Here is a 23,715-nt window from a genome sequence, read left to right as displayed (position 1 = left end):
TTCTGTCCGTGAATGAACAACTACTTTGGTTGACTATAAACGTGGAGACTTCTGCTGTATGAAATGTCTCACGTAACAGGTTATGGGCCCAGTCAAGGTGGCCAAAGGTGGTTTAGGTTGTTATTCGACGGTGACGAGAAAAACTTAGAGTTATGGGAGACGAGGTTTTTGGCGCACATGGAGCTGCGCGGCCTCAGTGAAGTGATCCAGGAATCACCAGAGATAGACGACAACGACGAAGAAGCACTTGAAGAAGATACAACAAAGAATGCAGAAGCATATGCTGAGTTAGTGCAGTGTCTAGATAATAAGAGTTTATCTCTAGTAATGAGAGACGCAAAACGAGACGGAAGAAATGCATTGGCAATACTCCGTGTGCACTATGCGGGCAAAGACAAACCACGAGTGGTGAGCCTGTACTGTGAACTCTCTTCCCTCCACAAAGCAAGCAACGAGAATGTTACAGATTACGTTATTCGAGCAGAGACCATATTCACGTCTTTGAGAAGGGCCGAAGAAAATATCAGTGACGGGTTACAGATTGCCATGGTAGTGAAAGGGTTACCTGACTCATTCAACCCATTTGTTGTGCACGTTACCCAAACTAATGACCGTCTAACGTTCGGTGAGTTCAAAACAAAACTGAGAAGCTATGAGAGTACTGAAAAGTACAAGACGAGTGAGGTGGACGAAGACAACGTCATGAGGACCAGTGGGGCAACGGCGAGGACACGAGGACATGGACGGGGGAAGAAAATTGACCTAGCCGATGTTGAATGTTACGTGTGCGAAAAGAAGGGGCATATGGCTAGGACGTGCCCTAACGAGTCCCAAGCGAGGCGAGAGGAGCGAAAGTGGGACACACCATACCGAGGAAGGGGCCGAGGACGAGGCCGAGGGCAAGGCCGCGTAGAGTTAACCTAACTGTGTTAAGGGCCGGTAGTCATGGACGGGGACAGCGGTAACTTGTTGGGGGAGGACGGCCTGCTGATGAAGAGCTCGAACGAGGCCGCGCTTCTGAAACTAATGGAGAAAACCGGTTACAACATGGTTCAGGAGAACGGACAGAGGAAGTTTGGTGGACCTCCTCCAGGTTGGGAGGGCCCCCCTCCTCCACAGGGGTGTGAGGTGTTTGTGGGTAAGATCCCCAGGGACATGTTTGAGGATGAGCTGGTGCCAGTGTTTGAGAGAGCCGGACGGATCTACGAGTTCAGACTGATGATGGAGTTCAGCGGAGAGAACAGGGGCTACGCCTTCGTCATGTACACCACCAGAGAGGCAGTCCAAAGAGCCATCCACCTGCTGGACAACCATGAGATTAGACCGGGGAAGTTCATCGGCGTGTGTGTGAGTCTGGACAACTGCAGGCTCTTCATCGGCTCCATCCCCAAAGAGAAGTGGAAGGAATTGATTACAAGGAAACCTTTTCACCGACAGCCAATATGACTAGGGATGCTCCGATCTGGATTTTTGGGGCCGATACCGATCACCGATTTTTTTCCTCAAGATCAACCGATACCGATTTTTTTAAAAATACATAACTGTAGGCCGACTGACTGGATAGCCTACATATTTTTTGCTTTTTAGACAAAAGTTTCTATCCATTAGGCACCAAGCAAACGCAGACCCATTTGTATGGCATAGTAAAAGTCTGGCCTATCACCCAGTTAGGGCCTGAAGCCCAAGTCAGTCGATATGGCTGTATAAAAGACATCATAAACGTGGCCTTCATGGTTTACATACTGTTACGTACTCCTATGTTTTCTGTTCAGTTATCTGTCTTCCCCAGAAAAAAAAAAAAAAGGTTTTTGCGATCGGCCATTTTTGCCGATCACCGATCGAGTCATTTGGAGTGAAATCGGCCGATTTAAATCGGTGGCCGATAAATCGGAGCATCCCTAAATATGACTTCTGTACGAACATTGATGCAGGTGGCAGGTGACGCCAGGAAGCGAGGAAAGAGCACTGAGATTCGGATCTGGTCTACATCTTCTCGTAGCTCAGCTCGTGTCCACAGGTCTTGCAGACTTTCCTGTACATGTCTTCTTCCTCGTCCACTAGTTCCTCTGGGCCGTACTCGTGCTGGTGGGCGCTGGTATCCTTTGTCCACATGCTGCTCCTCACGGCGCGACGCAACTCTGTGGAAGACAGACAGATGTTGTCTTCAGCAAATCGCAATAACGTTACTTTTGGTTATTACTAGGGGATCACAGGAATGGCGACGGAGTGGTGGTCTCTGGGGTAGGGTGGAGGAGGATGTCATGTTTATTTTAAACTGCATTTCACAGCAGTGTCAATACTTTGCACAATTTAAAAACAGTGAGTAAAACAATGCAATGTGTGTAAAAGAAAACATTACATGTGCTTTACTAACTGAGGGTGTATTTCCACTGCGGGGCTTTGCTGTCTCCTTTAGAGAGTTGAGGATTTTGAGTATTGAAGTGGTTAACTTGGCTTGTCTGAGGTGAACTGTGTCCATGTACATAGCAAAGAGCAGCTTCAACGTTTCATGTGTTGCAGATATAAATGTAACCTTAATCTACCTCCTCTACATTACAGAATAGCATGTCTGTTTTATGTAACTTTTCCATGTGAAAGGTCTACCATTTCTCCCTCATAAACAATGGTGTTTTCACGTGCGCCGTAGAAATGGAATCGTAACATTTTGGTTGATTGTGACCCACCCCAGGTACCGATTCTGACTTTTACGTTTCCTATTCCCGAGTTGCACATGAATGCAGCGTGTAGCACAACCTCTCCAGGAGTACTCACCGTTGACCTTTTTGTTGAAGTGTTTCTGCTTCTGAATCTCCTTGTTCTCCTCCCTGCTTTCTTTAGCCTCCTCCAGCACCTCATCAGAACCCCACACCTCTAGGCAGCGTTTCTCCACCTTAACACACACGCACACACAGTTTTCCAAAGGCTTAGTACAGGGTTTGACGCTTACCTTTTCCCCAGGTAGCACTGTGCTACCATGTCAAAAAATTTAGTAGCACACCAAGAATTTCAGTAGCACAATGAAAATTGTGCAATTTTCGTATGACGACAACAAATTATCATAATCATAACATATCAGAATTATCATAACCGGCTCTTGACACTGTAGGTGTTTATTAATGCCTGTGTGGTGTTATTTTTAAATGTTTACATTTTTGAGTTAGTAATTCATAAAATACAAAGGTTCCATCTCACAGAACATAATGGAATGTAAAAACTTTGACGCTCAATATCTCTGAACTGCCCTAAGCGGAGATAGAACCTTATCATTCTAAACGGAGATAGAACCTTATCATTCTAAACGGAGATAGAACCTTATCATTCTAAACGGAGATAGAACCTTATCATTCTAAACGGAGATAGAACCTTATCATTCTAAACGGAGATAGAACCTTATCATTCTAAACGGAGATAGAACCTTATCATTCTAAACGGAGATAGAACCATATCATTCTAAACGGAGATAGAACCTTATCATTCTAAACGGAGATAGAACCTTATCATTCTAAACGGAGATAGACTTTGTATGTTAATATCAAAGGACCATGTTGGAAATAGGTGTTCACACTTTCACATGTCATCCCTTGGATTACTGCTTACTGTCGAACCATGAATAAACTCAATCAATCAATCAATCAAAGAGACAAAGCGGAGATTCCTTATTTGACAGCATCTAGACAACACAGCTCCGAGTCTGCCCAACCAGGTTAATGCCAGCACTCCAAAACCAACTCAGTAATCAATCAGCCAAACAGCAGTGAATATGCAAACCGTATAGCAGCCATTAATATGCAGCATACACAGGTAAGCCTACCTGGCTTCTGTGATTGTCTTTGGCTGCAGGTCCCGAAGTTAATATGTTGACAAGTTCAGTGATTTATCTCCTATGGTCACTTGTGATCATGAGGGACATGATCCCCATGATCTCTTACTCAGGGACACAGAGGCTCTCACAGTATGAATGAATGAATGAATGAATGAATGGTCTTTATTGTCATTGCTATAGTACAGGTACCAAACAACGAAATTTAGGAGGGGTGGCTCCCCTGGTGTTAGGAAAAAAAAAAAAAAAAAAAACTTTATTTTTTTGTCGCACTGGTGCGATTGAATGTATTTCCAAGTCGCACAGAAATATATTCACTCGCAAATGCGACCAAAACAGTCGCACTGTCGAACCCTGGCTTAGTACACCGTTTGAAACCAAGCAGTTTGCCTGGCCGCACTTTTATTCAGGTGAGTCAATTGTGCTATGACGATACCGTCTTAATTGCCAGTGAGGAACATAACATGTTATTAATTTAAATATAATTAAGTGAAGTAGGTAAGGGGCCTGGCACTCCTCCTAACATTGCCAATGAAGGCTAGGCTCTATAGCCAAAACATGTCCATCTATGCTGCTAATGAATGGAGAAATAATAGCAATCATGAGAGCTTGTCTTTTCCTTGTTTACTTGTTTGTGCTATAGCACCCAAAAACATCTCATACCTTTCTAAATAGTACTCTCTCTCTCTCTCTCTCTCTCTCTCTCTCTCTCTCTCTCTGTTCTAAATGTATATTTCCTGTAAAGCACATTGTATTGCACCGGGTATATGAAATGTTCTATGCAAAGTTTGATTTGATTTGAATAATAGTTGAGCACAGCAATTTTCTGAACCCTCCTACTGTACCTGCAGCTTCAAGTACAGTTTCATGTCCCCCCAAATAGGGTTGTGATGGTTCTTCTTGAGCACAAACTTCAGAACTGGCTCTCTCAGGTCAAGATCACAGTCTTTCAGCAGGTACTCCTTTTTGGACTCTATCTCTAAAGGGACAAGCAGAGGAACATAAACCAGTCCATTACTGCCACAATCAGACCCCTGATTGTTATGTTGCAACAACACAATGATGGCTGAAGCACAGACCCAAACAAGCCATGGTATCTGGGATGACAGCAGTTCAACTATCAGTCAGACATTTCTGTGTGATATCTTTGTAATTTGATACACTAAGCAAGAACAATGTGGTAACCTGCATACACGTCATGTTATAATAAATGACACAAACGTATCCAGGTCCATTTAATACTTAAACGTGTACCTGCATTTGTCACAAACGGACAGATCAAAGCTGTTGCTGAGGTAGGAGTCCATGAAAGGTTTGTCGCAGTCTTCACAAACTAGATAGTCAAGCTCAATCACTGGTGCTATTGGAGAAAAAAACAAGAGACAGGCTTCAAATATATGAAAACATTATTTCCTTGGTGATTAATACATTTTAACAACTGTTAACCTACCTATTTATTTGAGGGCAACTGATGATTCATCTGACACCTTTACCAAAAGAACGACTACTATCATCACTGTAATTATAGTAGTATAGCCTGAATTGTTGACTTGTTGAAGAATCTAAGCCAAATAATTGTACTCCTGTGTACCAGTACATTGGCTGTAATAATGATAATAATTCAGATTCTGACGTGGCATACTGAAAAACAATTGACCCTGGTGGTGTTGGACCACCTAGTGTACTACCATGTACCTGGTTGATGGACCACTACTATCTTTGTCCTTTGCTCGTCCAGTCCCTCTTCTTCTTCATCGATGAAGAATCCTCCTCCAGAATCGATTGTTTTGGCGACTTTTGCGACAGTTCCTCCTTCGCCTCCCGAGGGTCTGCATGCGAGCCGGGCTTGTCTCAGCATCAGAGCCCGCTGCCGGTTGCGCTCGATCTGCGCTTTGACAGCTGGCGACAGCTCCAATTTGATGGCAGCTACTAGATTGTAATCAAGTGCAATACTGAAACACAACTGTGAACATTTAAAACCTACAAAGTTCAAACTGCGACACTTTAAATGAATCTGCAATAATACTATGTGCAATATGACAACCCTCGGGTACATAAGGTTCAGAGATAGGAAATGTTAGGATATTTATAGCATAGCATAGAGTACAGCACAGTGTTTTATTTGTATAGTATAGTAGTATAGTATAGTGGATAGTGTACATAGCCTTTATTTATGTAAACCAGCTCTTTTCCCTTCTTGTTTTAGTCTTTTTTCCTAGCACCAGGGGAGCCCCCCCTCACAAATTTCGTTGTATGGTACCTGTACTATATTAATGACAATAAAGACCATTCATTCATACATTCAACTCACCCGTCGTGGTCCCGTTTGACGTCATGGTCCCGTTTGATCCCGTCTGACACTGAAGGAGCAGCGACATCCACCGTGGGCTCCAGCAAATCCATCCTCTGCTTTCTTAAATAGCTCAGCTAAAAGTCAACTAAGTAGCTAAGTGTCTTACGGTTAAAAGGCGGGTCTCATAGATGGCTAAGTCTGGCTGAATGCAGGTTCTTTTGTTTCGATCTTGGCACAAACAGACCCGTTTTCTCCCATGCATGCTCTGCCTTTAGTGAGCTACTACTTGCATTTCAGGTCCGTCTCAATTGAGCTGCTCGCTGTGTTTAACCAGAGATTATGAAACACCACCTGCTCTGGTTGAATGTGAACAGTCATAGATAGAGGAGCGGTGTACCCGAAGACAGTTCAGCCATGTTCAAGTCCTCCATCTTCTTCTTCTTCTTCGTCATCTTTTTCTTCTTCCTCAGTGGGGTTTAATGGCAGGTTGGTATCCAACGTTACCGGCGCATTAGCGCCACCTACTGTGCTGGAGTGTGGGCCACAGACGGGGGAACTAAATCCTACCCACCAGCCTCGTTTTTTAATTAAAATTAAAACAGAAATATTACACACTACATATGTGGATGGTCCCTTCATAGTAAGGGAAACATATGAAAATCTGCGAAGTAAATCGTTACCAAGAAATTTCTTCACCAATGTGTTTCTAAAGGTGTGTAATAACATGTCCTAAAAGGTTGAAATTCAACTCCTGTGGGAAACCTCATAAAAAACTGCTCAAAGTTGGGGTACCGATACCCGATTTTCGAAAATTCGAAAATGCTTAAATTGGACTTGAGTAACTTTTGAGGGGTCAAACTAGGCATTTTTCATGATTCTGAGTTGATTGCAAGCATTTATTTGTCACCAAGAGCACTTCCTGGTGCAATCCCCAAACCCCCCCCCCCCCCATCCCCATTGGTGGTTGGCATTCAAAGTGAGGAAGTTTGGAGGTAACAGGTAACATTAGACAACATTAGACAGCACCAGCAGAGAGGCACTATGATGGGCATGGACACTTAGTCATAGGCCTCACTACATGTGGAACAATAGAACCAGGCTGCTTGAGCTACTCACACAGCCCAGCAGAGAGGCACTATCATGGAGGTCATAGCTCCAGAAGAGGGGTGACTGGTAGACAGCTAGGCCCAGTGAGGGCTCTCCTAATCGGACTGGCAGTGTATCACATATAGCCTGGAGGTCAGAGCTCCAGAAGAGGGGTGACTGGTAGACATCTAGGCCCAGTGAGGTCACTCCTAATCGGACTGGCAGTGTATCACATAGTACCTGGAGGTCAGAGCTCCAGAAGAGGGGTGACTGGTAGACAGCTAGGCCCAGTGAGGGCTCTCCTAATCGGACTGGCAGTGTATCACATAGAGCCTGGAGGTCAGAGCTCCAGAAGAGGGGTGACTGGTAGACAGCTAGGCCCAGTGAGGGCTCTCCTAATCGGACTGGCAGTGTATCACATAGAGCCTGGAGGTCAGAGCTCCAGAAGAGGGGTGACTGGTAGACAGCTAGGCCCAGTGAGGGCTCTCCTAATCGGACTGGCAGTGTATCACATATTACCTGGAGGTCAGAGCTCCAGAAGAGGGGTGACTGGTAGACAGCTAGGCCCAGTGAGGGCTCTCCTAATCGGACTGGCAGTGTATCACATAGTACCTGGAGGTCAGAGCTCCAGAGGAGGGTTGAATGGTAGACAGCTAGGCCCAGTGAGGTCACTCCTAATCGGACTGGCAGTGTATCACATAGTACCTGGAGGTCAGAGCTCCAGAAGAGGGGTGACTGGTAGACAGCTAGGCCCAGTGAGGGCTCTCCTAATCGGACTGGCAGTGTATCACATAGAGCCTGGAGGTCAGAGCTCCAGAAGAGGGGTGACTGGTAGACAGCTAGGCCCAGTGAGGGCTCTCCTAATCGGACTGGCAGTGTATCACATATTACCTGGAGGTCAGAGCTCCAGAAGAGGGGTGACTGGTAGACAGCTAGGCCCAGTGAGGGCTCTCCTAATCGGACTGGCAGTGTATCACATAGTACCTGGAGGTCAGAGCTCCAGAGGAGGGTTGAATGGTAGACAGCTAGGCCCAGTGAGGTCACTCCTAATCGGACTGGCAGTGTATCACATAGTACCTGGAGGTCAGAGCTCCAGAGGAGGGGTGACTGGTAGACAGCTAGGCCCAGTGAGGGCTCTCCTAATCGGAATGGCAGTGTATCACATAGTACCTGGAGGTCAGAGCTCCAGAAGAGGGGTGACTGGTAGACAGCTAGGCCCAGTGAGGGCTCTCCTAATCGGACTGGCAGTGTATCACATAGTACCTGGAGGTCAGAGCTCCAGAAGAGGGGTGACTGGTAGACAGCTAGGCCAAGTGAGAGCACTCCTAATCGGACTGACAGAGTAGCAGTTAGGCCCTGGAGGTCAGAGCTCCAGATGAGGGGTGAATGGTAGACAGCTAGGCCCAGTGAGAGCACTCCTAATCGGACTGACAGAGTAGCAGTTAGGCCCTGGAGGTCAGAGCTCCAGATGAGGGGTGAATGGTAGACAGCTAGGCCCAGTGAGAGAACTCCTAATCGGACTGACAGAGTAGCAGTTAGGCCCTGGAGGTCAGAGCTCCAGATGAGGGGTGAATGGTAGACAGCTAGGCCCAGTGAGAGAACTCCTAATCGGACTGACAGAGTAGCAGTTAGGCCCTGGAGCTCATGTGACCTCCAGCATAGGGCCACAGGCCTAGTCACAGCACCCATGGAAGGTGTGTTGTCTCTGGGCTGTGTGTCTAGCTGAACACCTCTGGTAGTCCTTGGTACATCTCATGTTGGTACATCTCTTCCACAATGGGAGGTGAGAGTGAAGCTATTCAGCTTCACTTTCATCTCCCTTTTTTTAGGCCTCCATAACAGGTAAGTTACTGCCCAGCAGAGTGTCTCTCTGAGTGAGTAGCTGAGTGAGTAGCTGAAGCAGCCTGGTTCTATTGTTCCACATGTAGTGAGGCCTATGACTCTGTTTCCATGCCCATGATAGTGTCTCTCTGCTGGGCTGTGTGAGTAAATGAAGCAGCCTGGTTCTATTGTTCCACATGTAGTGAGGCCTATGACTCTGTTTCCATGATAGTACCTCTCTGCTGGGCTGTGTGAGTAGCTCAAGCATCCTGGTTCTATTGTTCCACATGTAGTGAGGCCTATGACTAAGTGTCCATGCCCATGATAGTGCCTCTCTGCTGGTGCTGTCTAATGTTGTCTAATGTTACCTGTTACCTTTAAACTTCCTCACTTTGAATGCCAACCACCAATGGGGGTGGGGGGGGGTTTGGGGGTTGCACCAGGAAGTGCTCTTGGTGACAAATAAATGCTTGCAATCAACTCAGAATCATGAAAAATGCCTAGTTTGACCCCTCAAAAGTTACTCAAGTCCAATTTAAGCATTTTCGAATTTTCGAAAATCGGTTATCGGTACCCCAACTTTGAGCAGTTTTTTATGAGGTTTCCCACAGGAGTTGAATTTCAACCTTTTAGGACATGTTATTACACACCTTTAGAAACACATTGGTGAAGAAATTTCTTGGTAACGATTTACTTCGCAGATTGGTCAAATATCTGGTAAAATGCCCTTACTATCAGCAAAACATTCAATGATCATTCCTGGCTTCTCGTCTCTCAACCCTACTCTCATCCCCTCTCTCTCTCCTTCCTCTACGTCTACTGCATCAATCAAACTGCTCCACAGTTTCAGCAAGTCCAACTATTGTTTTTCGACATACTTATTATTAGATGGGCTTGCTTTGATATACTTATTATTAGATGGGCTTGCTTTGATATACTTATTATTATTCCACCTACTTTTAACTTTTAAGCTATTCACACCAATCCAACTTTAAATCAGAGAGGTCTAACTCGCATCGTTCACATTTCATCAGTGCCCTCCATAGGTATTAGAAAGAGGAAGCTATAGCCTACTCGAAGAGTTTGGATTTGAAATCAAACAATTTATACGAGGAGAGATTCTCAGCTACAGTAATGGTACCGTAGTAATGTATATCTCTTACCTGATCTGTTCTTTGAGAATGTTAGTGTTCTATCATAGTGTGTAATGTAGTTTATGGCTGCGTTCGTAAATTCGCTCGGGAAATCTGATCAGCACTCATGGAACGCCTCTTGTCCAAACAAATTACTTGGTCCTTTTATGACGTTGTACCAAGTGTGCGCTCCGGCGAATTAACGAACGCAGCCAATGGCTGTATGATATGTATGTTGTGACTGTCCTCAGACATGTTTTGTTAGGTCGCCCAGTGTTCAAGGCCTTCTACTTGTAGAATGTTTACTTATATCACGTTCAGGTCCTGTTGGCTGTTGGCACCCCAAGTATTCCGACTTGTGGTCGATCTATAATACGCACAGATGTACAATATACACATTGTATATTATAATGAATTGGACTGCATGAGTCAATAGATAATGAATGGAACTTTGCCTCTGAGGGAAATATTGAGGTGGCTCTTAAAAGAGCCTTTGGGGATTTTGTTTAGATTATATCTAGGTAATGACTGATCGTCTTAGGCGCGCTCTCCACGGATGCGACGGGCCAGCTGGATGTCCTTGGGCATGATGGTCACCCTCTTGGCGTGGATGGCGCACAGGTTGGTGTCCTCGAACAGACCGACCAGGTACGCCTCGCTAGCCTCCTGCAGGGCCATCACAGCAGAGCTCTGGAAGCGCAGGTCGGTCTTGAAATCCTGGGCGATTTCTCTCACCAGGCGCTGGAAGGGCAGCTTGCGGATCAGCAGCTCGGTGGACTTCTGGTAACGTCGGATCTCCCTCAGAGCCACGGTGCCGGGCCTGTAGCGGTGAGGCTTCTTCACGCCGCCGGTGGCCGGGGCGCTTTTACGGGCAGCCTTGGTGGCGAGCTGCTTCCTGGGGGCTTTACCTCCGGTGGATTTACGAGCGGTTTGCTTGGTTCTGGCCATGGTGCTAACTTCCTTCGTTCAGTTGGAGTTTAGATAACCTTGAAAAGTCTGCGAGTTTAGTTTATAAAGCCCCGGTCGTGCTCCGATTGGGTGGCGACTATAGACGAGCTCATTGGCTCGTTGTCACCTCCTTCTCCGGCTGCCATTGGACACGCCTTTGCCGCCATAAATTCAAACATTTTGTTTGCCCCTCCCCAAACAGTTGGCTTCAAAGAGATGTATCCTTTAACTTTTGTCAAAGATAATCTATCCTTTAATTTTCCATTTTGTGTGTGCTTCATTGGCATTGAAAACAACCGTTTACATTGCCAAAGCAAGTGTGAAGATAACACAAATAAATAAAGTAATCTACTACTAGACTAAAGAGCTGATAACTTAAAATGAAAATAGATGTGGACATCGCAGTTTAAAATATATAATATACACAAGTAAATAAGAATTGTGTAAACATTATGTACAGAGATCAGCAGGTTGCAAATCGTGGATACTTATTTAGTGTTTATGGTGCTTGTGTTCCATTGGACGTCCTTTTACTGTCAAAACAGCTCACGCACATCCTTCATCCTACTTAATTAATTTTAATTTAATTAATTAATTTTAATTTTTAATTTAATTTTGCCATTTAGCAGACGCTTTTATCCAAAGCGACTTACAATTACGAATTACAGGGACATTCCCCCTGGAGTAACTGAGGGCTAAGTGCCTTACTCAAGGGCACACTAGTAGTGGTGTGGTTTCAGGCGGGATTTGAACTCACAACCTTCCGATCACAAGTCCAACTCACTATCCACTAGACCACCACTACTTCCATCATTAGTTGTCCCCGCCGAGTTCATACAAATGTACCAAACAAACATTACCTACATATCGAAGAACAAGGTTTACTTCACAAGGAAGGGTTGGTTTTTAAAACCGTAGAGAACTGAATATTATTTTGAATGCTGAAAATGTCATATCATGGAGTGCTTCTGTCACAACTGTGTGTATCGTTGGTGCGTTTTCCCTGCCTCATGTACATAAAATAAGATTGAGGAATTTTCACAACATGAGGGGCTCACAGCGCACACAAACAGAGGATGGAGTGATGCATTGCTCTTTTGGAGAGAGAAGTGGTTGGCTCTTAAAAGAGCCTTTGGGGTTGAGGAGCCGAAGCCGCGGTGGTCGTTTACTTTTTGGCGGGCTTCTCGGTCTTCTTGGGGAGCAGCACTGCCTGGATGTTGGGCAGGACACCGCCCTGAGCGATGGTCACACCGCCCAGCAGTTTGTTCAGCTCCTCGTCGTTACGGACGGCCAGCTGCAGGTGACGGGGGATGATACGAGACTTCTTGTTGTCGCGGGCGGCGTTGCCGGCCAACTCCAGGATCTCAGCAGTCAGGTACTCGAGCACGGCGGCCAGGTACACCGGTGCGCCAGCGCCCACACGATGGGCATAGTTGCCCTTACGAAGGAGTCTGTGCACACGGCCCACAGGGAACTGAAGACCAGCGCGAGAAGAGCGGGTCTTTGCCTTGGCTCTGGCCTTGCCTCCAGTTTTGCCTCTTCCTGACATGGTGACGGTTTAGCGGGATCTCAAACAAGCTGAAGAAAAGAATTTCAGATAATAGTTCAGCCGCTTGGAGCGTCGTACTTATAGCTCGCCTTGACGGCGTTCATTGGCCACTGGGTCGATGTCACCTCATCCAATCAAGAGACAGAGATTGTGATACATTGTGAATATTGAAGATTGTCTTTGTGAGTTTCCCTCGCGCGCCAGAAATCGAAGTTCAAATCAAACTCGCCCCACGTGACATATTCAATGTACTAAAACTAGTATATGTCATAATAATAATATATAATTGATACGTATATAATATGTACATTGTGAAGTGCATTCCCAGCTCTCTGTAGTACTTACTCCTGACTGAGCGAAAAGTTGTCTGTTATCGCCCGCCTTTCTGTCCAAATATAACGTAATGGTGTAACGGAAAGAGTATCTCTTATAACTATCTGTATATGTTTATATTATATGCAACTTTGTGGACACTGTCATGCCCCCACCATCCTCTCCCGCACACAGATCTACCGAGTGACACTTTATAGCGTCAAAGTGTAAACTAGACCTAGATGTCAAATCTCTCATTACTGCTCATTATTTACTCAATAAGTAAAACCATGATTGTCGTGTGTGTAAGTCCGTGGTTGACACTGGTGTAAAATACTTTCTAAAATAAACACTCGACTTTTTCTGTCGTCATGGATGATAATGCTTTTTACGAAAATGTGGGTGGCTCTTAAAAGAGCCTTTTTGTGGTACAAATGATGTCGGAAAGAACACTTTGAATGTTTACTTCTTCTTTGGGGCTGCCTTCTTTGCCTTGGGCTTCACCGTTTTGGGTTTGGCTACCTTGGGCTTGACTGCCTTGACGGCCTTTTTGGGGCTCTTAGCCGGAGCCTTCTTGACCGGTGTGGCCTTCTTCACCTTCTTGGGGCTCTTGGTGGCCTTCTTGGCGACTGCCGCGGGCTTCTTTGCCTTCTTGGGAGACTTCTTGGCGACTGCCGCGGGCTTCTTTGCCTTCTTGGGAGACTTCTTGGCCGCGGCGGGCTTCTTTGTGGGCGCCTTCTTGGGTTTCGGGGCGGCGGCTTTCTTCGCCGGCTTCTTGGCCGCCACGGCAGCCTGCTTGTTGAGCTTGAATGAGCCGGAGGCCCCGGTGCCCTTGAGCTGGAGCAGAGTGCCTTTGGTGACGAGGCTCTTGACGGCGACCTTAACGCGGGAGTTGTTCTTCTCCACGTCGTAGCCACCGGCCGCCAGGGCCTTCTTGAGAGCAGACAGGGACACGCCGCTCCTCTCCTTGGATGCGGACACGGCCGTCACGATGAGCTCGGCGACGCTGGGGCCAGCTGCTCTCTTGGGCCTGGCTGCTGCCTTCTTCTTGGGGGCCTTGGCCGGCGCGGCGGCGGGGGCTACTGCTGGTGCGACTTCTGCCATGTCTGTAGAAGGTCTCGTTCGTTCTGGTACCAACTAGTCTGCAAAGCTACTCGGTGAGAATGAAGCTCAACCCGGAGCAGGGGGCTGTCCTTAATACGAGGCATGAGAACCGTGCAGACTCAACCATCCCTGCTCAGCAGTCTTAGCTTGCGAAATGTCCGGGCGCCTGTGTTTTCTCCTCGCGAATAACGGGCTATAAGTCACCGGTGGTGCCGAGTTTAGGTCCAAATGCAAACGGGCCAGCGAGCAGACTTGCCTCCGTTTAGAATAAAGTCATGTGAGCCGCGAAGGGCTCGTGTGTTTTGTTGTGACTCGCTCAAAACCCCGCAGTTCCACCGTCGAAGGGAGCGGTGCGCACAGCTTTTCCTGTGCTATTTGTCTCCTAAAGTGGCTAAAAGTGCATATGATTGGGACCAGCACTCGTTGACCAGGTAGCCAGGCTGTCTGGTGAGGGTGTACAAAGGTTGAGGGTGTCCCGATGTGGTGCGGGGTGTTTTAAATGTTAGCTCTTTTGGTGGCCGTAAAACACAGTCGCCGGGACGGCGCTGGGAGCTTGTGCCTATGGATGGTTTTTCGGGATGGTGTCTCTCTCCTCCATATTAATATAGACATGACAGGACAGAAAGCCATAGGCTATGGTTGGTGTATGTCTACTGTGAGGAATCAATTGCCATATTAATCACCATCATTGAAATCCTAACACGGTGATCTTTTGATTGTTGCACTGTGACTCCTGCCGTCCGTCTCGAGGATATCAGCAGCGTTATGATGAATATTTTCGGCTACTAAAATAGATAAATAGTAACTAGCCTTAAAATTGCAACCATAACGTTATAGGTCTGGAATTATGTTCCTGCGTTGTTCCTTGCATACTCTGGCAGGATGGCAGGAAAGAGGATGGATGGTGACAGTGAGTATACGCAGAAAGCAGATCAGAGTGAATTATTGAATACATTTGAGAGGGCACAGAGAGAATCACCCAACCAAAAAAGTGCTGCAGGCCTGTTGGGAAAGGGAGGGAATAGTACAAGACAGTTTTGGATGGACAGGAGATGCAGCAGCGATTTGGATGTCTTCATAGTGGATTGAACAAGCCAAACCCAACACAGCTCTGATCTGTACTGATTCAGCATCGGGTCTGAACAGCCTATACATCTAGTAAGCGCCAAGACCTGATATTTATAATAATGGAAATACATTCACGGGTAGTAAAACAAGGAACTGTGGTCACATTAATTTGGGTCCTTGCGCATATAGGCATTATGGGTAATGAGAGAGTGGATAAACTAGCCAAACAAGCTGTTTTCAATTCAAATATCAACATCTGAGGGAAAGAGTATTGCATGCAGGGAAGCTAATATAGTGTGGCAGCAGCCATGGGACCAGGAGACAAGAGGAAGACAACTGCATGCAACACAAAATAGAGTGGGTAGTGAGAGAAACAGGAGGAAATAGAAAATAGGTGGTGATGGCAAGACTAAGAATAGGGCACGGTAACTTGAATGGAGATCTCCACATTATAGGAAAGCATCCAACTGGACCATGTGAATATTGTCAAGTATCAGAAATAGTAGAACATGCACTTGTTAACTGCAGGAAATATACCTCAGAAAGAAAGGACATGATGGAGGGAATGAACAGATCAAGACAAACAGGAGCAGGTTTAAAGGGCATACTGACATAATTCTTTCAACCTAGATCCTTTCACCACTTCTGCTTCACTCAGTTTAACCCATACTGATTAACCTCTTACTTATTGATCTATCTATACCTCCCATATATCCATCGTCTCTTTTATCTATATGTTACGGTACATGTGGGAAAACTAGGGTTAGGGTTAGGTGCTAGGGTGCTACGGTTAAGGTTAGGGTTAGGGGTAGGGTTAGACATAGACATGCCAGCATGTACCAAGTCGACGTAGCACCTAACCCTAACCCTAGTTTTCCCACATGTACCGTATTCCCACATGTACCGTAACATATACATCCATTCTTTATCAGCTACCACAATAACTCTCATCTATCTATCTTTCCCTCATCTAAACCTCCCCTCTCTATCCATCATCTCTTTTATCTATACAGCCATCCTTTATCAGCTACCACAATAACTCTCATCTTTCCCTCATCTATTTAACTTCATCTGTCTATCTATCTACAGTAGCCTACATATCTCCCATTCTCTCATCTATAAATTCATCCATCCAATCAACCAACAGAACAAGTAACCAACCATACATCCAACCAAACCAACTTTATCCTCTACCATAATAAGACTCTCTCTTTCACCTACACAGCAAATCTATTTACAGTGCCCTCCATATTGGAAAGAGGAAGGTACATGAGCTCTACACTCGAACAGTTTGGATTTGAGATGAAACAATGTATATGAGGTTAAAGGAGAGATTCTCAGCTACAGTAGTGGTACCGTCGTAATGTATACCTCTTACCTGATCTGTACCAGTCCTACTCGCTTCTTCAGCAGACTGAGCAGACTTCACTCGTGGTGGCAATGAGTGTTCTTTGAGAACGTTCGGCGGTGGTGTCCATGGTGCCATTGTGATGGTCCGGGGCCTAGGCAATGGTCCGGGGCCTAGGCAATTCGAGTGCCATCACTACTAGTCCGGGTAATATGTGAAAAATATTAGCTCTTGTGGTTGCACCTAAGATGCCATCACCAAAAGACTGGGGTTGGATGGATCCAAGTGGCTGGAAGCCTTTGTGGTCAACTCTTCCACAGGCAAGCCAGTCCATCCTGGAACTTTTGAGTTGTGGCTGCAAGAAAGGCTGCCGGGGGCATTGCAAGTGCAGAAAAGCCTCCTTAAAGTGCACTGCTCTGTGTCAGTGTGGAGGAGACTGTGGAGACAGTGAAGAATAGGTGTCAGGGTAATGTGTGGTGTCTTTGTTTTTATTAAACTTCCTTAAACTTGTTCCCTTGTGTGTCTGCTTCTGTGATCCCTGGCACATTATGAGGTCTGAGGTCACCACTTAACTATTCACCAGAACACTTTATGATGTTGTATATGGTATCATTGTAATCCTTGAACCTTCAAAACATAGGGGTAGACATCACCTGTTCAGTGTTATCATGTTTGGTTAAGGAGATATGAAGTGAGATACATAATTCGGCTATGGCGGAAAGGAAAATGGCCGCCATGGCCACCTGAACACTTTATGATGTTGTATATGGTATCATTGTAATCCTTGGCCTTCAAAACATAGGGGTAGACATCATCTGTTTGGTGTTATCATGTTTGGTTCAGGAGATATGAAGCAAAATACACAATTTGGCTATGGCGGAAAGGAAAATGGCCGCCACGGCCACGAGGAGTTTTTGCGAGGGCTCCACATCTTAAAATGTTGTGTACCAAGTGTGCTTTTATGAATAAGTGAACTATTACCCTAAAATGTTGCACATATTACCCCCACTACACGATGTATAGGGCTGTATGTTATGCGGCTGTCTTAGATCGTTACAATGACTTGATAGTTTTTATTATTAGTTAACTCGTTTAGGTGTTTACTGTAGGCGCCTCATGTATTCCGACTGTCGTGATCTATAATATGCATAGACAATGTAGATAACTAATGACTGTAGGCGTCAGTGTGGTGAATGGAACAACTTTGCCTCTGAGTGAAACATTGAGGTGGCTCTTAAAAGAGCCGTTTGGGATATTATTGTAGATTATACTTCGATCAAGTATAATTGTGCAGCATGCCTGCTCACTTTAGGCGCGCTCTCCACGGATGCGACGGGCCAGCTGGATGTCTTTGGGCATGATGGTCACCCTCTTAGCGTGGATGGCGCACAGGTTGGTGTCCTCGAACAGACCGACCAGGTAGGCCTCGCTAGCCTCCTGCAGGGCCATCACAGCAGAGCTCTGGAAGCGCAGATCGGTCTTGAAATCCTGGGCGATTTCTCTCACCAGGCGCTGGAATGGCAGTTTGCGGATCAGCAGCTCGGTGGACTTCTGGTAACGACGGATCTCCCTCAGAGCCACGGTGCCGGGCCTGTAGCGGTGAGGCTTCTTCACGCCGCCGGTGGCCGGGGCGCTTTTACGGGCAGCCTTGGTGGCGAGCTGCTTCCTGGGAGCTTTGCCGCCGGTGGACTTGCGAGCGGTTTGTTTGGTTCTGGCCATGGTGCGTTCTTCTTTCTTTGACAGTCAGAGTATAGATATTTACGAAAATGACCGTGTTATAAAGCAAGCGCTCTCATCCGCTGATTGGTCGGCGATTATGGACGAGCTCATTGGCCCGTTGTTACCTCCTTCTCGGGTCGCCATTGGACGTGAGCTCCGTCCAACCCTGCCCGCCAAAATGTAAAATCATTGACACCCCCTTCTTCCCTGCGCGCTTCCTCTGCCCCCCACACGCACGCGCAATAATGCATTAGCAGTGGAACAAAAGGCAAGTTTATTTGTTTGCACAACTGAAATGGTCTGACTTATACAGCGCCTTATCCATAGCGCTTTACAATGGCCTCTCATTCACACATATTCTCACACCAATGGCGGCAAGCGACCAGGCAAGGCGCAGGCCCGCTCATTGGGAGTAATTTGAGGTTCAGTGTCTTGCCCAAGGACACCTCGACATGTGGCCAGCCGGGTTCGAACCGCCAATCTGCCGACCTTGCGATCATTAAACGCCGGCTCTACAGCCGCCCACAGTGCTGTGTCGACACAACAGTAAACTAGGGGTGCGTTCGTAAATACGCTGTGGAAATCTGATCAGCACTCGTGGAGTGCCTCTTGTCCAATCAAATGACTTGGTTCCTTTGTTACGTTGAACCCAGTGTGCGCTCCGGCGCTCTCAAAGCGAAATTACGAACGCAAGCTTGATCTGAAGCGTTATAGTGGCGCTCAACAGCTTGCGTAGTGGTCTAGCTGTGAATGTGTTGTCGGAGTATATTCTTCGCCTCATGTGGGCGCATATTACGGAATCATTTGTGTGCATGTCGGCTAATGTAGGAAGGAATTGCGCTTTTGAATAGACATGTGGTTGGCTCTTAAAAGAGCCTTTGAATTATGTAGATGAAGTGACGAATTTACTTGGCCTTGGTAGCCTTCTCGGTCTTCTTGGGCAGCAGCACTGCCTGGATGTTGGGCAGGACACCGCCCTGAGCGATGGTCACACCGCCCAGCAGTTTGTTCAGCTCCTCGTCGTTACGGACGGCCAGCTGCAGGTGACGGGGGATGATACGAGTCTTCTTGTTGTCGCGGGCAGCGTTGCCGGCCAACTCCAGGATCTCAGCAGTCAGGTACTCGAGCACGGCGGCCAGGTAGACCGGTGCGCCAGCGCCAACACGCTGGGCATAGTTGCCTTTGCGCAGGAGCCTGTGAACACGGCCGACGGGGAACTGGAGTCCGGCGCGAGAAGAGCGAGTCTTCGCCTTAGCTCTGGCCTTGCCTCCGGTCTTTCCTCTTCCAGACATGATTCAGCTTCAGTTGGGTTTCTGAGAATGACGTCGGCTTTCTATAGTGTTGCTTTTATAGCCACTGCAGCGGCGTTCATTGGCCACCCGGCGGGTATAACCTCATCCAATCGGCGAGCGACAAACCTAAAGTCCGCCCATTGTTTCCCTCTGCCTTTGTCATTCGCGCGGCAGAATTCTAATTAAATAGGTGAAAATATAATAATTCGAAATAAAGATTGATACAATAATGTTCGCGTAGACGTGTGAATATTAGGCGAATTAGTCCAAACTAATACGTTCTGATTGCATTGCATTTAGGATATCTCTCGTCCCTTATGGTCGTAGCTTAGTATTGGTATAGTCATGCATGGTCATAATAGTCTAGTGGGCAACCCTTGATGGACCTTTTGGCGCATTTCTATCCCTAGTTAAATAGCCTATTGATAGTCAATATTTGATATAAGTTAGAAATAAACCTTATTCGCTTTTGATACCACAGTAATATATGTATCATTCAACGTTTCGCAGTAATGTAATGACTGTGTAATCAGTAGCAATCAGGAAATGAGATCCCTTGGAAAGAAATATTTCCACCCAATTTCTCTGGCAACCGGTACAAATCTTAAAACCATATAGTCGGGAGCGACCAATAAATGTATCCTAAAATGAATTATACAACTTAACACGGTTGTTCATTCTACAACTGTTTAGAAGATTGGATTTCACATCTTAACACCATATATTCACCAAATTATTCTTCATTGGAGAGAAAAGGTTGCGATGTTTGTTACTTCAAAAACATACACAGGCTAATGCAGACTGCTAATGCAGTACGTTTTGTCACGCTGTCTACACACGAGTCACGTACATGATAAATCAAAAATCAAAAATCGTCATTATTTTTCATAGATACAGTGAAGATTTAGACAGGAAGGCTGGGTGAGAGAGAGGGATGACATGCAGGATATGTCCCCGGTCGGATTCGAACCGGGGACCCTGCGGTTACATGATCAGCGCTTAACCCGCTACGCCCTAGATTTAGAATCTTAACGATGATTGCCATCTCCTACACGCTCAACTCGACATGGAATTGCCTTTTTATTGACAGGGTGGGTGGCTCTTAAAAGAGCCTTTGGGGTTGGTAGAGTAGTCGCGGAATTTACTTGGAGCTTGTGTACTTGGTCACGGCCTTGGTGCCCTCGGACACGGCGTGCTTGGCCAGCTCACCGGGGAGCAGCAGACGCACGGCGGTCTGGATCTCTCTGGAGGTGATGGTGGACCGCTTGTTGTAGTGGGCCAGTTTGCAAGACTCGCCGGCGATGCGCTCGAAGATGTCGTTGACGAAGGAGTTCATGATTCCCATGGCCTTGGAGGAGATGCCGGTGTCGGGGTGGACCTGCTTCAGGACCTTGTACACGTAGATGGCGTAGCTCTCCTTCCTGGACTTTCTGCGCTTCTTGCCGCCTTTGCCGGCGGTCTTGATGACGGCTTTCTTGGAGCCCTTCTTGGGCGCTGACTTCGCTGGCTCAGGCATGTTGATGTCTCTTTGTTCAAGCTAACAATGGCAGTAGTGGCCGCTTACCCGCTATTTGAAGGGGGAGCTATGCAAATTAGGCGGCTCTAGACACATGGAGCGAGTGGATTGGCTCTGGCACTCAAATCAGAGGCTTGCCTCACGGACAAAGAAACGTTCTGCGCGCGCGGGAAAGTACAAAAGAAGAGGAAGAATGAAGACGATGATAATCCTATCAAAGATTCTACCAATAGAATACGCCAAGGACAACATTTCTGATATGGATCTCTACAGATCTTTGAGGGACCTAGTGATATCAGGTGTACCAACATTCACAGACGCATATCTTCCTCAAATATTTGCTCCTTCAAAGATGTCAATGCATGGCGCATCAAAGCTTACAATCTGTACTTTCATAATGACCTTGGCCTACTTGTCTCCCAAAACACCAGCTGCTGTAGCAGACGCTTTTATCCAAAGCAATTTACAATTAGAGATTACAGGGACAGTCTCCCAGGAGTGATTTAGGACTAACTCGTGCCTAACTCAAGGGCACACTAGTGGTGGTGTTCCAAGGTGGAATTTGAAGTCATGATTTTTACTGATCACAAGTCCAACTAAACTCACTATCCACTAGGCCCCACTACCCCCCTAATAACTGTGAGGATTGCAATTTTCTTTCTACAGTTAGGCTACTACAAATCCACATGTGGGATTGTCATTATTTCCAGCATTTGTTAATACTGATTGTACCATGGGCCTACATGTACTTTGTGTTAACTGTTGATTTGGCAATGGAAACAAAAAAAATTCATGATCATTAAATCAGTTGTATAGGCAGGGGGCCAGGGGTGGGGCATTGAAAACACAATTATGGTGATGGTTAAATTCATGGGGCCAGGGGTGGGGCATTGAAAACACAAATATGGTGATGGTTAAATTCATATGAATTTAATTTAAAATTTCTGTTACATAATTTCATTAACAGTTAAACTCATGTAAATGCCTTACTCTGGAGATGAAGTCTGTTCTTCTCATAGTCTGGTTTGCAAACTCTTCAGAAAAATATGCATACTTTGAATACATAATTATAGTAGGCCTTGTCGTATATTTCTGTAGTATGTATGATCTATGTATGAATATGTAGTATGTTTTGAACACACACACATACCAGGGCATGCGGGGACATGATGCCCTCTAACGGTGAGGGTTCTATGGCAACCAGATGACCAACAGAGACCTTTGGGGGTTGGGCAGGGACACACATGCACGCTGGCCCCTCCCCTCTGGAGGGGAACGGGGAGAGAGACACAGAGAGCGCTCTCTTCCCACCCGAGGTCCATGGAGAACGCATGTAATGTATGAATCTGCCTGTAACTGATTAAATTGTCTTAAACTAACTGTTCTTTGATTCATAATCAATAAGAATACACGACAGCCTAATACAGACTCAAAAGTTCATTGGAATATCAACATCACTGTTAATATTTACGACGAAAATGTAATAAGCAAGGGTATAACATGATTAACAGTCGTTACTGAAGTAGTAATTAATCATACTTGCAAAAGTTGAATTGACTTCCATTGAGTGATGGTGACTTGGTGACTGATCGTGATTGAAAATATCTTTCTTCTTCGACTGCTAATGGCCCTGCCAGGCCTGAGCATAGATTACTTTTTCCTTCTATGACTGGTGGACAGATGATTCACTTACTTGGTCAAATGCATTTGTTGCTTTGGATAAATTTCAAATGTCTGTTAAATGCCAAAAATGTAAATGTAATGTAAATGGTGACTTCCATTGAGTGATATCTAAAATAAGTGTGTGTGTGTGTGTGTGTGTGTGTGTGTGTGTGTGTGTGTGTGTGTGTAACCTGAGGGGAGAGATGGGATAGACAGACAGACAGGCACACACACACACACACACACACACACACACACACAGCACAACACTAGCACAACGTCTGCCAATGGCCGCTGGCTTGAGCTAGATTGCTTTTCCTGCTATGACTGGTGGATTGATGATTCACTTACTTAGTCAAATGTATCGATTGTAAGTCACTTTAGAATAAGGCGTCTGCTAAATGCCAAAAATGTAAATGTAGATGTGTCTACATTGAAGACGGTCTCAATGTGTAATAAGGGCTTCGTACTCAGTGACCAGGATGTTGGAGTTATAGTACTAAATGGCCTCTGCATCCTGGCTATGCAGTGTTGGCAGATTGGGCGTATTCCACATCTCCCCTGGTCTGAGAGACTCTATATTTCCCCACTCCCCTGGTCTGGTAAATGTCCAGATGATGGATTGTATTCAGGTTTGAGTGTCCCTGAACCGGTCCTCCAGGGGCCACCAGACTGTTCGTTCTTAGATACAGTTTGTACTCCAGTTCGTTCACTCTTACTGTACTATCCGTCTTTTGAGGCGCCTGCCTGCTCATTGGGAGCAATTTGGGGTTCAGTGTTTTGCCCAGGGACACCTCGACACACGTGGCCAGCCAAGGATCGAACCGCCATCCTTGCAATCATTAGACGCCGGCTCTACCTCCTGAGCCAAAGCCGGTAAAACGGTACTACTAATATAGCTGAAAACATATGAAAATAATTCAAATACATCTTCTAACCTGCAGTTTTTCACTTTCTCGGTTGAATGATAGTCCATTGTATTACAGTTGAATCAATTCTGACAGCCAAATATGACCATTTTCTTTTCATGTCCGTTTTGCACTA

General features: G+C 46.0%; 8 protein-coding genes across 8 annotated transcripts in view; 1 reads left to right on the top strand and 7 right to left on the bottom strand.

Moving 5' to 3' along the window:
* Nucleotides 1-945: 945 nt before the first annotated feature.
* Nucleotides 946-1,446, top strand: LOC308160850 (putative RNA-binding protein 46; the record flags this gene model as incomplete). The annotated part of the gene is made up of 1 exon (XM_080534785.1): nucleotides 946-1,446. The coding sequence occupies one exon, from the start codon at nucleotides 946-948 to the stop codon at nucleotides 1,444-1,446; it is 501 nt and encodes a 166-aa protein (XP_080390911.1).
* Nucleotides 1,447-1,983: 537 nt separating this feature from the next.
* Nucleotides 1,984-6,223, bottom strand: LOC308160849 (DNA repair protein complementing XP-A cells homolog; the record flags this gene model as incomplete). Its single annotated transcript, XM_080534784.1, has 6 exons — nucleotides 1,984-2,138; nucleotides 2,773-2,890; nucleotides 4,666-4,837; nucleotides 5,075-5,180; nucleotides 5,516-5,772; nucleotides 6,132-6,223. The coding sequence occupies 6 exons, from the start codon at nucleotides 6,221-6,223 to the stop codon at nucleotides 1,984-1,986; spliced, it is 900 nt and encodes a 299-aa protein (XP_080390910.1).
* A 4,467-nt stretch (nucleotides 6,224-10,690) lies between these two features.
* LOC308159348 (histone H3.2) lies at nucleotides 10,691-11,101 on the bottom strand (the record flags this gene model as incomplete). Its single annotated transcript, XM_080533117.1, has 1 exon — nucleotides 10,691-11,101. The coding sequence occupies one exon, from the start codon at nucleotides 11,099-11,101 to the stop codon at nucleotides 10,691-10,693; it is 411 nt and encodes a 136-aa protein (XP_080389243.1).
* A 1,165-nt stretch (nucleotides 11,102-12,266) lies between these two features.
* On the bottom strand, nucleotides 12,267-12,650 carry LOC308160105 (histone H2A-like; the record flags this gene model as incomplete). Its single annotated transcript, XM_080533979.1, has 1 exon — nucleotides 12,267-12,650. One exon carries the CDS (start codon nucleotides 12,648-12,650, stop codon nucleotides 12,267-12,269), a length of 384 nt encoding a protein of 127 aa, XP_080390105.1.
* A 774-nt stretch (nucleotides 12,651-13,424) lies between these two features.
* Nucleotides 13,425-14,084, bottom strand: LOC308159587 (histone H1-like; the record flags this gene model as incomplete). The annotated part of the gene is made up of 1 exon (XM_080533404.1): nucleotides 13,425-14,084. The coding sequence occupies exon 1, from the start codon at nucleotides 14,064-14,066 to the stop codon at nucleotides 13,425-13,427; it is 642 nt and encodes a 213-aa protein (XP_080389530.1). The 5' UTR covers nucleotides 14,067-14,084.
* Nucleotides 14,085-17,790: 3,706 nt separating this feature from the next.
* LOC308161248 (histone H3.2) overlaps nucleotides 17,791-23,715 on the bottom strand; it is a gene marked incomplete at its 3' end in the record, with an annotated part of 174,362 nt that continues 168,437 nt past the window's right edge. The window contains exon 2 of the mRNA XM_080535235.1: nucleotides 17,791-18,216. Within this exon, the coding sequence (XP_080391361.1) occupies nucleotides 17,791-18,201 (411 nt within the window). The 5' untranslated portion in view covers nucleotides 18,202-18,216. The remainder of the gene's footprint in view (nucleotides 18,217-23,715) is intronic.
* On the bottom strand, nucleotides 19,107-19,493 carry LOC308159949 (histone H2A; the record flags this gene model as incomplete). Its single annotated transcript, XM_080533783.1, has 1 exon — nucleotides 19,107-19,493. One exon carries the CDS (start codon nucleotides 19,491-19,493, stop codon nucleotides 19,107-19,109), a length of 387 nt encoding a protein of 128 aa, XP_080389909.1.
* On the bottom strand, nucleotides 20,480-21,009 carry LOC308159665 (histone H2B-like; the record flags this gene model as incomplete). Its single annotated transcript, XM_080533481.1, has 1 exon — nucleotides 20,480-21,009. One exon carries the CDS (start codon nucleotides 21,007-21,009, stop codon nucleotides 20,635-20,637), a length of 375 nt encoding a protein of 124 aa, XP_080389607.1. The 3' UTR covers nucleotides 20,480-20,634.

The sequence above is a fragment of the Nansenia antarctica genome (genome assembly GCF_963989245.1).
Source record: "Nansenia antarctica genome assembly, chromosome: 6".
NCBI classification, from domain to species: domain Eukaryota; kingdom Metazoa; phylum Chordata; class Actinopteri; order Argentiniformes; family Microstomatidae; genus Nansenia; species Nansenia antarctica.
Note: the sequence above shows the minus strand (reverse complement) of the source record. Positions and strands in the feature narration are given on the sequence as shown.